This window comes from Branchiostoma floridae, chromosome 1, assembly GCF_000003815.2.
Source record: "Branchiostoma floridae strain S238N-H82 chromosome 1, Bfl_VNyyK, whole genome shotgun sequence".
Lineage (NCBI taxonomy): Eukaryota > Metazoa > Chordata > Leptocardii > Amphioxiformes > Branchiostomatidae > Branchiostoma > Branchiostoma floridae.
Window position 1 is genome coordinate 19906041 of NC_049979.1, and position 13770 is coordinate 19919810.

The 13770-nt window shown below is 47.5% G+C and overlaps 1 protein-coding gene across 1 annotated transcript in view; it reads right to left on the bottom strand.

Moving 5' to 3' along the window:
- The window catches only part of LOC118427547 (microtubule-associated protein futsch-like), a gene marked incomplete in the record, with an annotated part of 94204 nt that overhangs the window by 9864 nt on the left and 70570 nt on the right, over positions 1-13770 (bottom strand). Inside the window, 3 exon segments of the mRNA XM_035837387.1 lie at positions 1-12216; positions 12618-12793; positions 13184-13404. Coding sequence (XP_035693280.1) covers positions 1-12216; positions 12618-12793; positions 13184-13404 — 12613 coding nt within the window.

Sequence of the window (13770 nt, forward strand, 5' to 3'; positions counted from 1 at the left end):
CTTTTTCACCCTTACTGCATATGCCTGTAGAGGTGTTGTGAGTGGTCTGGTTAGAGCATTGATGTCGTTGTCCATACTGGAGCTCTTCCCTCCAGTTGCAGCAGTGTAGCTGGTGAGGATGGAGTCCAGGTTGTCCAGGTTACCCTCACTACAAGTGCTGCCTGGCTTCCTGGGGTTTCTTCGCTTTAACTTGGGGCTGTCTATGGGGGTTTTAAAGCCACTGGTGTCTGACGGATGAAAGGTGATCCTTTCTTTCGCAGCAGCATCCTGATAGTTTTCTGCCTCAGTACTTGGCAGGAGCTTGCCCTGTGGTGAGGAATCTGGTTTCAATATAGACTTGAGTTCTACAGTACTGACTGTGGAATCTAGCTTCCTCACAGCTGTGGTCGTGACTATTGGAGATGTAAACACAGGCTCGCTTGTTTCTGAAGCCAAGGACTGAGAGCTGAGCTGAAGAACGTCTACCTCGTCACTGAACGACACTCTCTTAGCTGCCGTCTCTGCTTTGGTCTCCTTGGATTCCTTGGGTTTTCTTCTGAGTATAACTACGTCTTGGGTATGTGGGATGTCTGGAGAGCTTTCAAAGACGTTGTCAGAATGAAGTGTCAAGACATCTGCATTATGTGGGATAGAGATAGACGGCTCTGCAGTGTCCTTTGTTGGTTCAAATGAAGAGAAGTTTGCCGAGACTCTAGGTTGGTTGTCAAAAGAACTGACTGCTGTGTTCTGTTGTGCCAAAGCATTATTGTCAAGAGAAGGCATCTGTTGTGGTTCAACTTGTGAGGGTTTACTGACCAGAATAAGAGGCAGTACTGGTGAGAGTTCCCTCTCCCTCACACTAGGAAGAGACACTGAGTGTGGCCAGTCGTCATCACTACTGTTGGAGCTGCGCCGCTGGTCCAGGGCACTAAAACTGCTGGACTTGCCAACATTCTCCAGGAACTCCTCCTCTTCCAGTTCAGCCATCAGAGCCATGAGCTCCGAGTCGCTGGACCTCACCTCATCTGTTGACGACACCGGACTCAAAGACCCTGTCTCCGCTAGAACCCTGTCCAGACTCTCCTGGGTCTCTCTCAACACGCGTAGGTCGTTGTCATTTGGGTCGAGGTCAAACACGTTCAAAGGGCTGGGTGACACGTCTGTTGTGTTCTGTCTCATCTGCTGGAACTGAACACCATCAGCGAGGTCTGTTTTTAGAAGGTATTCATCTCCCACTGACGTACCACGTACTATGTTATCACTGCCAACTGCATGTTCGGATGAGGTATGGGTCAAGCTGTCTATAGAGCTTATTTCGATTCGGAGTGATTCCATCTGTAGGTGAGATGTTTCTGAAGTAGCTTCACGTCTCTGTACTGCCTGTTGTAAGGAGTATGGATGGCTGTTCAGTCCTTCCTCATGAGTGAGAGAATATGGATGCAAGATGTTTGGACTTTCTACATTTACAACACAACTGTTGTCTCTTTGTTCAAGAAGCTGACGATCATGAGAAGTAGACTGGGGTGTAGATGTCACAGCTGTCTGTTTTACATCACTCACATGCCCTTGCCACTGCTCAGTTTCTCTGTTGTCTTCTCCTTCTCTGTTTCCATCATCACTTTCTAAAGAGGGCAGTGTATCACTCTCCTGGCTATCCAGACTGTGATACATTGGTAGGGTGATCTTCCTCCTATCAGAGGTTTCTTCTACCTGCTGACTCTCAGAGGCACCCTGCAATCCAGTTGGAAGGGGAGTGGCAGCTGGGGTGACAAACTCCTTTGTTTTGATTGGCAGGCTGGGGTAACTTCCAACCAACTCCTCTTCGAAAGATCTCGTCCCAATGTGCCCTGACATCTGCTGGTACATCTCAGCTTGCTGATTTCCGTAGCTGTAGCTCTTGGTAGGCAGATCTGGTAAGGTGCCCTGGTAATCATAGTGTAAAATTGTTGAGTTGCTTTCAGTGTCACCAGCACTGTTTCTTCTCGCCGTATTTTCATCCAGGGCTGAGTTGTCTGCATTGTATACTTCAAAGTTCAATGGGATGTTTGACTCGTATGCAATACTTGGCAAATTTGTAGCTGAAGTCTCAGTTTGTTTGGTTATAACGCTTGGCGGCAAATCATCAGTAGTTTTTCCAATTATCTGTTCCTCAAACGAGTGGGTGCTGCGGTCCTGTGGTTGCATGTTAGGGAGATCCGTAAGCGGTGAGGCCTGCTCCGATGGCAAGATGTGGGCTGTGTCATTGAGTTTTGCATCTGTTGAAGACCCTGCCTCGTCTACTTGCCTGGGTCCACACAAAGACAAAGAATCTGACAGCTGATCGTTGGGAGCTGACACAGGGGCTTTATGCTCTGCTAGCTTGGTAGTATTCTGCAGGAGCACAGGGGAAACACCTGGTGGTGTCTGCTCAGGAGTAGTGGATGGTGGGAAAGACGCATCAGAGACCATGCTCTCTCTGTCAACTGAAAACGTCGTGGTCCGACTGCCAGGCAAAGCCAACTCAGGATGTGACGGTACCTTGCTACTGGGCAACTCAAAGTCAGAAACAGAAACTGAGGATGGCAGGTCACCACGGATAACTGAAGATGACACAGCACATTCAATTCCTGCCTCATGCCCAGCATGCATTAGTGTTGAATTCTTGTCTATGGCATCGTCATGCAAAAGAGCATCTTCTGTAACAAAAAGTCCTGACTCTTCGCTTTGTGTCTTTTCTGGGGTATTCACAGACTGACGAGGCTCTGCCTCTTCAAAAGAAACAGAACCATGCTGCACAGGACAGGGAGCACATACAACATCTAAAGGCTGTTCAGTACCAACCTTCTGTTTTGGTGTATCCTCATCCATATCATCATTATCCATAGCAACATTCCTAGGTAAGCTTCTAGAGCGTTCACCAATTGGCTCAGCAGCAGAAATTCCTGCACTTTCAAGCGACTGCTGCCTACCCCAGTCACTAGTTCTCGGCCTTTTAGAAGCTGGCAGGATTTGCTCTGATTGACTTCTAGAAACCATCATGCTACGCTCCACTAAAGCATCATGCTCGGAATATTCCTCACTGTCAGTTGAAGAGGCAGAGAAACTGGATGCACTGTCGTCATCCTCTGTTCCATCGGAAGATGCCTGCTCTTCCTCCGGTAGCTGAGTTTTGTATGTCTCTGAAGCATCTACGTCAAGACTGTCGGACTGCTGCTCAAACAAGGAAGGCTGACTCTGGTCTGAGGTGCCAGGTTCTTGGAAGAATGGAGATGTTGGTGTGGGAGTAGTTCCAGTTGACATTGCCTCTGGAGATGTGAACCCTTGGTATGCTAGTCCGTCTCCCGTGTCCTCAGTAGAGGTCGTCCCCTTGTCGTCTCCACTGTCAGACTGTGATGACTGTAAGTCACCATCTGGCTTATATCCCAGAACTTTTGTCCAACTGTCAATGTCTTCACCGCTGCTTGCAGCTGACATATATTTGTCATCATCAGTCTGATCTTGAGGCACTGGTTCTCTGTCTGGGGACATAGGAGGAATAGGTTTAGCCCTCTGGTCTTCAGTTAGTACTTTATCTACAGTGACAGGAGCTGCCGCATCTGTAGGGACTTTGTGTCCATTTGGTGTGCTTGACTCAAGAGGTTGGGGTAAGTCATTCCTTTCCAACTGATCTTGTACAGTTGCAGCAGAGACAAATGGCTGCCATTCTAATACATCTTCTCTCTCATGGCTAGTCTTGTGCCTGTCACTTTGCTCAAAACCATCTGCCTGAGGATGTGCATCGGCAGCATCCTTGGTAGACGGTGCTGCAACTGTTCTCTCTTCATCCTCAGGTAAGTCTTCCTCCTCAATGCTATCGACCCACGTCACTGTGTCAGGCTCCTCAGAAGTTTCCTCAGACTTGTCAGTCACAAGAGCTTGTTCTTCAAAGTGGTCAAGTGCATGTATGACAGCATCTGCTGGCACAACGGCATTGTTGTTCTCAATGTGACCATCATCTGTAGCCATGACATCTTCCTCTACTGTATCTTTGTCATTTTCTGATGTGTGTGTTATCTTGACAACCTCTGGATACAGGTTCTGATTTTCAGGATCAAGGGACACATCAGCAAGAGGTACCGTGAGTTCATCATCTTCCAACACAACTTGTTGCACATCAGCTTCTGTCTGGTCTTCTGATGTATCATCATGACTTGAAATAGAAGAATCCTCCTGTATAGTGTCTTCCATCTCAGGCCCAATGGATGCTTCTACTTGCTCAGAAGGCAATGCTTCTTTCTGGTCCTGCTGTAACTCAGGCATCACTGTACTTGAAGTTCCTTCAGAAGTCGTATCTGATACTTTTGATACAGGATGTTCAGGTCCTTGCAGCAGTGGATCAAGGGTAATGATAGGAGCAAGCTCTGCATCTGGCATTTCCTCCTCTTTTGTCTTGTCGATGTCCACAGAATCCTCACCTATTGTGGGTGGTACAGATGCAATTTCAGGTATTGTGACATCACTACAAGCAGCCAACTCATCTGCCTCATTGACTTGATGGACATGATCTGAAGCCTCCTTCTCGAAAGGAGGGGTTAAGGGAGCTGTGCTATCATCATCAATGTCAAGTTCATCATCAGTCATACCGATATCACTGTCTTCATCCTCAATACATGAAGTTTTGTGTGGCAGCTGTTGGGACCCAGTAGAAGCCACTGCAAAGATTGGACCAGCAGATGGCTGATGCTCTCCATCAGGTTCTGTTCTCTCAGGAAGTTCATCCACATGTTCAGCCTTACTGGCATCTCTAAAGGCCTCTTTGATGGCCACAGATACCACGCTGTCGGCGAGCATTTCAACCTCTGGAGAGGAGACGAGAGTCTTGTCTGAGATGTCCTCCACCGTGTCTTCCAGACTCACCGTGGAGCCATATGTGGAGGTGTCAGAGCTGAGAAGCTGGAAGGACTTCTGGTAGATGAGAGTGTGATCGGAGGAGTCCTCCAGGCTTGCTGTGGATGAGTATGTTGATGTGTCTGAACTCAGCAGTTGGAGAGATTCCTTTTGTGAATCATCTGCCAATCTTGCAGGAGTTGCCTTAGCTGCATCCTGCCCCTTGGCACTACCGATGTTCTTTCTGCTGTATGCAGGACTCTTTTCAAAGTCTGACAGGTCACTCTCACTGTCTGTTGTAAGGACGGAGGTCACAGCCTCAGTGACGGCTTTGCTGATGACTCTCTCTGCAAAGTTTTCCACTTGCTGAGTTTCGAAAACAAACATGTCTTTCTTGGATGGTGAAGCTGACCCAATGTCATTCTGTGTGATATCCTTGCCTGAGTCATCATCTTCAGTGTCTTCCTCCCCTTGATGTTCAGATGATTCTTCCCCCTCTATCTCATGTTCTACGTGATATGTGATACATCCAGCCACCGTGCTCACTCGTGTTGTTTCTACAATGCGTGGAACTGCCTGGTCAGCTCCCTCAGAGGAATCATCTTCAAGAGATTCTGTTTGCGGCGAGTCCTCCTCTGCTTCAGACCTCTCCACAATAATCTTCCTGAAAACCATTTCAGCAGGAGGGCTTACCTGCCGAGACGTTTCAACCTTTTTGTCTGGACCATCCAGTGAATCTTCTTCTTCTGAGGTAGTTTCTGGAGTTGGGAAGTCATGACAGCTCAATTTGTTTGACTCGTACTGTGACTTCAGCTCATCAATAGTGGTGCCCTCTCGTATCTCCTGAGAGATCCAGCTCATGGCACCATCAACTGTCCTGATGGCAAACTCCTCAGCAAAGAACTCTATGGCTGGAGAAAGTGGCTGTGGGGGCACAGGGTCTTTCTCTGCATCATCTGACACCTTTCTTGAAGCAGCAGCTCTCTTTTTGACCAAGTGACTTGTTGGGAAATGTTTCTCAAGATGTGGGGTCAAATCACTGGGAGACGCAACTGTCTGTTGTTCAAATGAGTTGGAAGATGTTGAAGACAGGACTAAACGAGAGCTGCTGTCTTGCCCTGGTGGTCTGGTGGAACTTTCTGTCTCCTTGTGATAAGACAATGAAGATTGGGCACCAAAAGCTGTAGTTCCTTGCACAGGTGATTTCAGAGTGGACTCCTCTGCTTCTGGAACTCTCCTACTGGTCAAGTTTGAATCCCTAACAAGTTGTTCATGACTATCAGTCACATCTATGTCATCAGTGCTTGTTACCTGTGTGTGCTCAGCTGCCTCCGTATCTGCTGTGCTGTCACTATAATGGTAGCGGTCTTGTTCCTCCGCACTTACAGCTGATGCCCTTTGCTCAGACTTGTCCAACTCTGTCTCTATTGATGCATGTTCAGTGCTGTCACCGTACTGGATAGGCCCTTCTGTTTTGATGACAACATCTTGTTGTTCAGTGGTAACAACAGCATGTGCAGTTACCCCCTGGTCTGACTGTGTTTCTGTTGATGCATCTGCATATTCAGATACAAATTGTTCTGTAGTTGCTGCAATGTCACTAGACTGGGTGAAATCTTCTGTTCTGGTCCTGAAGTCCTGTTGTCTGTCAACTTCAGTATCTACTGCAGCTGGCAACTGCTCTGACATATCTAACTGCGTTACTTTTGATTCATCTGTGTACTTGGGGGAAACTTCTGTGTTTGTTCTCCTGTCATGTAGCTGTGTGGAATCTTCTTTGTTGAGGCCAAAGTCTTCTTGTCCAACACTTTCAGTACTAACAGCAGTTACCTCTTGCTGTGACATGTCCAACTGTGTCAGTGTAGATGTTTCTGTACACTTGGGGAGATCTTGTTCTGTGTTTGTTGTGTCACTTAACTGGGCGGAATCCTCTGTGTTCATACTGAGGTCTTTTTGTTCAGTACTGTCAGTACCTACTGCAGCTGTGCTTTGCTCTGGCTTGTCCCACTGTGTTCCTGTGGTGCAAACATCTTTACCTGAATAGCCAGGTACATCTGCACCAACAGTCTCTGATTCAGCATCCATACTTGATCCTTCTCTATTGGAAATGAACTGCGTACTACTTGATCCGATGACTGCACTTGCAGCAGACTCAGTGTGTGTCTTAGATGTGGCTTCCTCAGCATGTGTTCCAAAATCTGCAGACTCACTCTTGACTTCTTCAAACCCAACTTCATCTACGACTACAGGTCCAGTTGTCAACGTTTTCTTAGTATGTCTGATTGTTGTTTGTTGGCCACTTTCTATTGTGGTTGGCAAGACTCTCTCTTCTTCAGTGGTCAAGAGGTTAGATACTTCTACAGCCTGGGCCTGTATGTCACTAATTATGTGCAGAACACTTGGAAGGTCAAAATCACTTCCATCACTCTGTTCTTTGTCACTCTGTACTCTTGAATCTACTGCTAACTGATTGTCTCTCACATCTGCAGATGTTTGCTCATCAACTTCTCTTACATGCTCCTCTGAAATATGATCATCAGGTTGTGATGTCGGGCTCTCTTCAGCAAGATGATCTTCCAACTGCATGGCGGGAGCTTCTGGGCTTCTGTCATCATTAGTTGAATCAAGTCTTTCTTGTTTCTCATCAGTGGAGGCATCACTGTCAACTTCATGATCACTGCTCCTGTTAGCCTCAGCTAGCAGGTATCTGTGATCAGCAAGCTCATCTTCTCGAGTGATCATCTCTGTTTCTTCTGTTTCTTCACTCTCTGTTTTTGTGGTCTTCATCTCTTGCCAGTCTTTGTCAAGATCAGGCCTTTCCCCTGAACTGGGCTCTGGCTGTGTTTCCTGTTTGGAGTCAATCTGTTTGGGCTCTTGCTCTGTTCCTTCTTGTGGCACTACTGGTATGTCTTGATCAATCTCTGGGTGGCTTTCATCAACTGTTGTTAGACTGTCCTCCTCTTGGACTTCACTTTCCTGTTGTTTATCTTCATCCTTTTCTTCAGCCACGTCTTCTTCCCCTAATGAGTCTTCAGATACCTGATCATCAGCCCTTGAAGACTCCTCCTTGTCCTCCTCTGCTATTGGTTCTGGTGTTGGCATAGAAGCCTCCGCTACTTCTGAGCTCACCCTTCTGGCTGCTGGAGTCTTCCTGGGTGACTTAGGCTCATCCTCTGATAGTGAGTCCACTGAGTACACCCCATCTGACTCCGTACTGTCTTGTAGCTGTTTGACTCTTCTGTGGATCTTAGGTGGTGATGACCTGTGTGCTCTGTCTGACAGGGAATCATCGGAGAATGTGTCTGTCTCAGAGGGAAGCTTCCTTGTGTATCTTACTTTCCGAGCAGGCTTTGAAGATTGTTGCTTGCCTGTTGGTAAGCTACTGGCCTCCCTAGAGTCTGCAAGGGAATCATCCGAATGCATGCTCTCATTGTCTGAATCAATTTTCTTTGATACAGGTACAGAGGTATTCTGTTCTTGTGTCAGATCTTTGTCCAATCTTTCTCCTGTGGCAGTTTTGGAGGCAGGCTGCTTCTGATCACCTTTGGATTTTTGTCCTAGCTGATCAACAGCACCTTCCTTGCCATCAACAAGTGTCTTCTCAGACTCCGCAGGTTTAGGCTCCTCTGCATCTGTAGGACTGTCAGCTTCATTCAGTGAATCAGCAGAATATCTAGCAGCTTCATCATCCCCATCACCAGCAGCTTCTGCAGAGGACTGTTTCCCCGCAGGTACTCCAGCACGCGCCTCCTTGTCAGGAGAGCTGTCTGATGCAAGGCTGTCCTTCTCAGATGGACTTTCTCCATCTTCTGCAGGCTTTTGTGGCACTTCCTTAAGGTTTAGTGATGTAGGACTTGTAGCAGCTGGCTGTGGCTCTTCTGTAGTTACCCTGGCTTCCTGTGTAGGCACATCATCTGAAGTCATCTCTCCTTCCATCACTGCAGCACTAGCTGATGTAACATCACTATCAATCATCATCTCTTCCCCGAGTTCAATAACAGATGAGGCATCGTCCGCTCCCTCTGTTGTCTGTGATGTCACATCAGAGCTCACAGCTGTGGACACAGTTTCCATTGAAGACTGCATTTCTGCAGAAGCTTCGATGTGAACGTTTACTCCCCTTTGTGCTGCGTGTTCGTCACCAGCATCCACTGCCTTCTTCAAAGCTGCCACTGCTCCATCCTCCCACGCATCTTCCAGAGAATCGGCACTGTCTAGACTGTCAGCCTCTAGCTCTGACGGTTCTTTCCTGACCTTTTTGTGACCCACTTTTTTGATCATGAGGGAGTCGCTCTCTGGACTTGTCTCCCCCTCAGCCATCAGAGAGTCCACAGAGTAGATACTCTCGGTGTCAGAGCTTGCCTCCACTCTCTCTTTGATGGGTAGAGGATGCACAGTAAGGGACTTTGGAGTGGAAGGCATTTCAGCACCTTCCTCTCCTTCAAGAGAGTCATCAGAATAAACACTCTCTTCTGTCGCTTCGGTCATGACATCATCCATTGCTATGGAAACAGATGAAGTCCCACCACTAAGGATGGAGCCTTCCTGGCTGGATGGAGTATCACCTCTCTTTGCTCTCTCTGCAAGCGTCCTCTTGATATGTGCACGGACTTTAGATTTTGGCTTGTATTTTTCTACATTGGGTTCTGGGCCTATAACGTAGGACGTAATTTTTCTTGGTTTTCCTGTTGACCCTTTTTGCACAGGAGACTTAGACTTTCTACCTTTGCCGTCAGATTTGGAAGAAGCTTCTGATGGAGACTTGGACTTGACTGAAGGATCAGACCTTGTGGAAGCATCACTTGGAAAAGACTTTGGAGAAGATCGTGTGGGTGATGTTACTGAGGGAGATCTTGCAGCTGGAGACGGAGTCTTTCTCTTGACTGGACTGGTTGCTTTAGGGGCAGCATCAGTCTTACCCACAGAAGCCTTACTATCTCTACTAAGGCTTGTGGGTTTCTTGGGCACTGGAGGCTTAACTTTCTTGTCTTCTCTTGCCTTACCATCTGGTTCACTTCTTGGGGTGCTCTTCGCTTTTTTCTTGAGATCATCCAGCTTGGGTTTGGGTCTTGTGATTGGTGGTTTGGGCATTTGGCTCTTTGACTTTGTGGCAAGTAATGAGACTGCTTTAGTCGGCTTGGTTGGGGGCAGTGGCTTTGTGGGAGAAGTGGTCTTTGTTGGCGATTTTATCCCAGAAGTATTCTTAGTAGGCGAGCCTACTCTTTTCACAGTCTTTGTTGGAGACTTAGCAGCTTCTGTTGGCGACACTTCTCCTTTAGCAGCTTTTGTTGAAGAAATTTTCCTCTCTACTGACTTTGGTGGGGACATTTCCCGTTTGGGTTTGGCACCTTGTGATGCTTGCGGCTTTGTAGGGGAGACAAGTCTTTTCTCGTGTGAGGTTGTTTTCTTTGAAGTGTCTAGTTTAGGTTTGGTTGCAGACTTTGCTCCAGAAGGACTGCGAGGGGAAGTTGTTCTGGAGCCCCCTACTGGAGGTTTCCTCTTGGGAGGGGTGGGGAGGAGTCGGGATGACGGGCTTCGAGACCTGATATCTGCAAGGGCGGCCAGTCCACTGCTTGTGGTCTTCACAGCACCTGCAGATTTAGATCTCCTGATGGGTGCTGGGGAGGGTGACGCCCCCTCCTCACCTCTCAGACTTCTGGCAAATGCGTCGTGTGCAATGGAGTCTGCAGACCCGTATCTCCTTGCCGATCTCACACTGTAAAGGGAATCCGTATCAGAAGTGCTGAGGGACAGCGGTGTATCTGATCCACCACCGCCACCTCCCATCCCTCCTACTGACCACCAGCGTGGCTTCCTTTCATCACCAGCTGATCTTGGCCTTTGGTACGGCGTAGGTCCCCACGTGATCGGCGATACGTCTTCTGGTCTGTCAATAAATCTCCTTCTTTGCCAGCGCTTTTTGATATTGGCAATGGCAGCACTGTCTGACACCGTGCTCCAATCTTCACTCAAAGTCTCCGCCACTGAGGAAGCTCTTGATGCTGACACTGCCCTTCTGTTCAAAATATCACCCCTGTCTCTTCCAACAAAGCTGCCAAATGATGATGAATCTGCCTTCGACTGAGTGTCAAGAGAATCTTTAGTCTGCTGAACTGCTTCCAACCTGGCTGAAACTTGCTCAAGAAAACTGGGTGGAGTTTGGGTATCTTCAGACTCAACTTTTCTCCTGTCCAATGGGAATGTCTGTGCTTGGTCTGCCTTTACCTCCACACGAGTGGTCATGGTTTCAATGGATACAGAGATCCCTGAGTCAGTCTGGTCACCACTGTCATGTAATATCTTTCCTACAGAGTCTTCTACATGAAACACTCGAGGTCTGTGCTTTTTACCTGGCTTGGTTAGTGGTTCTGAAGAATCCCCAGTCTCTTGCAACAGCAAACTTACTGAGTCTGTTTCTGCCTGTGCTTTCTTGACCACAATACGTTTCTCGCGATGCACGGTTGTACCAGTTACAACAGACTGTTTCTGCTCTTGTGCTCTTGTCTGTTTCACACTATCATCACTTTGTAATGTTGATACAGAGCTTCGATCTTTTGTTGGACTCTTTGGTTGCAGCTGCCTTTGCCGTTCCCTCTTGGGACTGGTAGCCCGGGTGCCGTTAGCAGTAGAGCCACGATCTTCTGATATTGAACTTGAGGAAGGGGCAGGTCTGCCTGGTGTCTTTGGTTTCACAGGAGGAGTCTGACCTGCACTGAAGGGGTTATCATCACTTGCATCATGGAGCGCTCTTTTCCTGACATAAGTGCGACCATTCTTCTTGTAGGTTGTGGGTGACTTGCTTCTCTCGGGTGCAGGTACTGTGCCACCTTCCTCCTTTTCCCCTTTAGCCTGCCAAGCTTTCCTCACGCTGCTTGGAGAGCCAGGATACAGCCTTGCTGTCACATCCTCAGCTGTGGGTGATGGTTTCTCCTTGGTTGGAGAACTACCTTCCCTCGACCTTCGCCTGGAGAGAGCTGCCTTGCTCTTCTGTCCGCCATGCTCCATAGACATAGACATGCTGGAGTCAGACATGCTGGGCAGGGACATACTGGAGGTGGAATAGTTGCTAGGTGTGGGGGAACCACTCCTGGGGGAGTGACAGAGGGGAGTCATGGTGGCAGGGGTGAGGGTAGACGGGGTCTGACCCTCACTCATCTCCTCCATCTTCAGCAATCCCAGCTTCGGGTGAGCCTTGACAGTCGTCGCCACACTGGACGAATCGTCGTCGGTGGACGTCTTGGGACTGACGTAGACGTTTTCGTCCTGAGCACCGATGGGACTGACTCGGTCCATTTCGAGCGCCATGGTGTCGTGGTCCATTCGCCAGCGCAGCTGTTCAAAGAGCCGCTCCTTCTCCTGCAGCTCCTTCAGCCGCGTCTCATCAATCAACACCTGCAAACGATAATTACAATTATTGGTTCAAGTAATTCAGAGGAGAAAACATTGAGGAAAAATTAGTTGAAAATGAATGTGTATCAGATAATATTGCAACATTTCTGAACAGGAAACAATCATAGTAGTCTATAACTAATACAGCAGCAAACAATGCAGACATGTGGCACGTTATTTCATTTCAATACTGATCTGTGTTGGGGACTGACTCACAGAGGTAATATGTTAAGACAGATCAACATTGATTTCCTTCATGAATAATTTAAGTAATGCTCTTGAACTTGGCTGGTACTATATTGATGCTGAGAGGCACTCCATACATCAAAGTGTCAAAGGCCCTTGTGTGGAAATTTTTCACCCACTCGATGGATACGCATAAAAGAACTCAAAGAGAAACAGACCTGATCAGTTAGCGTTGTGGCTGTTGTTGACACGGACTGAGTGGTTGGCTTGGCCTTGTCCCTGGGCTGGCCCATGACGTCATACTGTATCGCTGCCTCCCGGGATTCCATGCTGTCTGTCTGCACAGCAAACTCCTGCCTCTCCAGCTGCTGCTGTTTCAGTTTGAGATCTTCAGCTGAGCAAACAAACAACATGGAGAAAAGTATTAGTAAAAATATAAACAGAACCTTCATCAAAAACCTTCACAAGAATCTTTATCAAAATACTGTTGATTAATGTAAGTTTGCAGCACTTAAATTTCGTGAAAATCAATGACTTTGTAATGGCTTTTAACAGTGGAAACAATCATTATTTTAACACAATCAAAGAAATGGCATACCCTGCAGTGTGATGATTTTGCGGTGAATGGTTGAAAACTTGGCCCTTAAACACCACAAAAATTTCAGAATTTACAGTATAGCGGCTAGCCTTTAAATACAAGGTAGATTTACTACGATCCCAAATATCACTAACAAGCAGAAAGGACTTTGCACAACGAGATCTAACCAGAAAAAGGTGGCCATACCTTCTTGTATTTCCTGGGCAAGTCTTCTCCTTGCCTCCTGGATTTCCTGCTCTGCCACGGACTGAGCTCCGTCTGCCTCCTGCCTGAGTCTCTCCAGTAGTGCTCTCTGTCTGTCGATGGCTTCCTGATGGGCCTTCTGCTTCTCTGCCATCTCAGCCTGCAGACGCTGGTGTTCCTCTTCTGCCAGCAGCCGCTGCTGGTGGAGCTCGTCCAACTGACGTCTGCGTGAGGAGATAAAAGGGAGCGTTAATAACGTGCACATCTTCAAGGAAAAATGAAATTGCTCTTCCAACGGGAGAGCTCTCTTCTTGGAAGTTCAAAGGATGTAATATCTCTTGATGTCTGATTGATACCTACATTTAGCAGCTGACAGATGTTTGAGAGGGCATAATTAGGTTTTCCTTGGAACTAGCAACCAGTAGGGATAACTTATTCCTCTCAGGAAGATACAGGTGTCAGAGGAACTGGACATATCTACAGAACCCTTTACACTAGATGAACTTGTAACTGCTTTGAATTCTTTTTCTAATAATAAAACTCCTGGACTCGATAACATACCTACCATCATATGGAAGGACCCGTTGTTT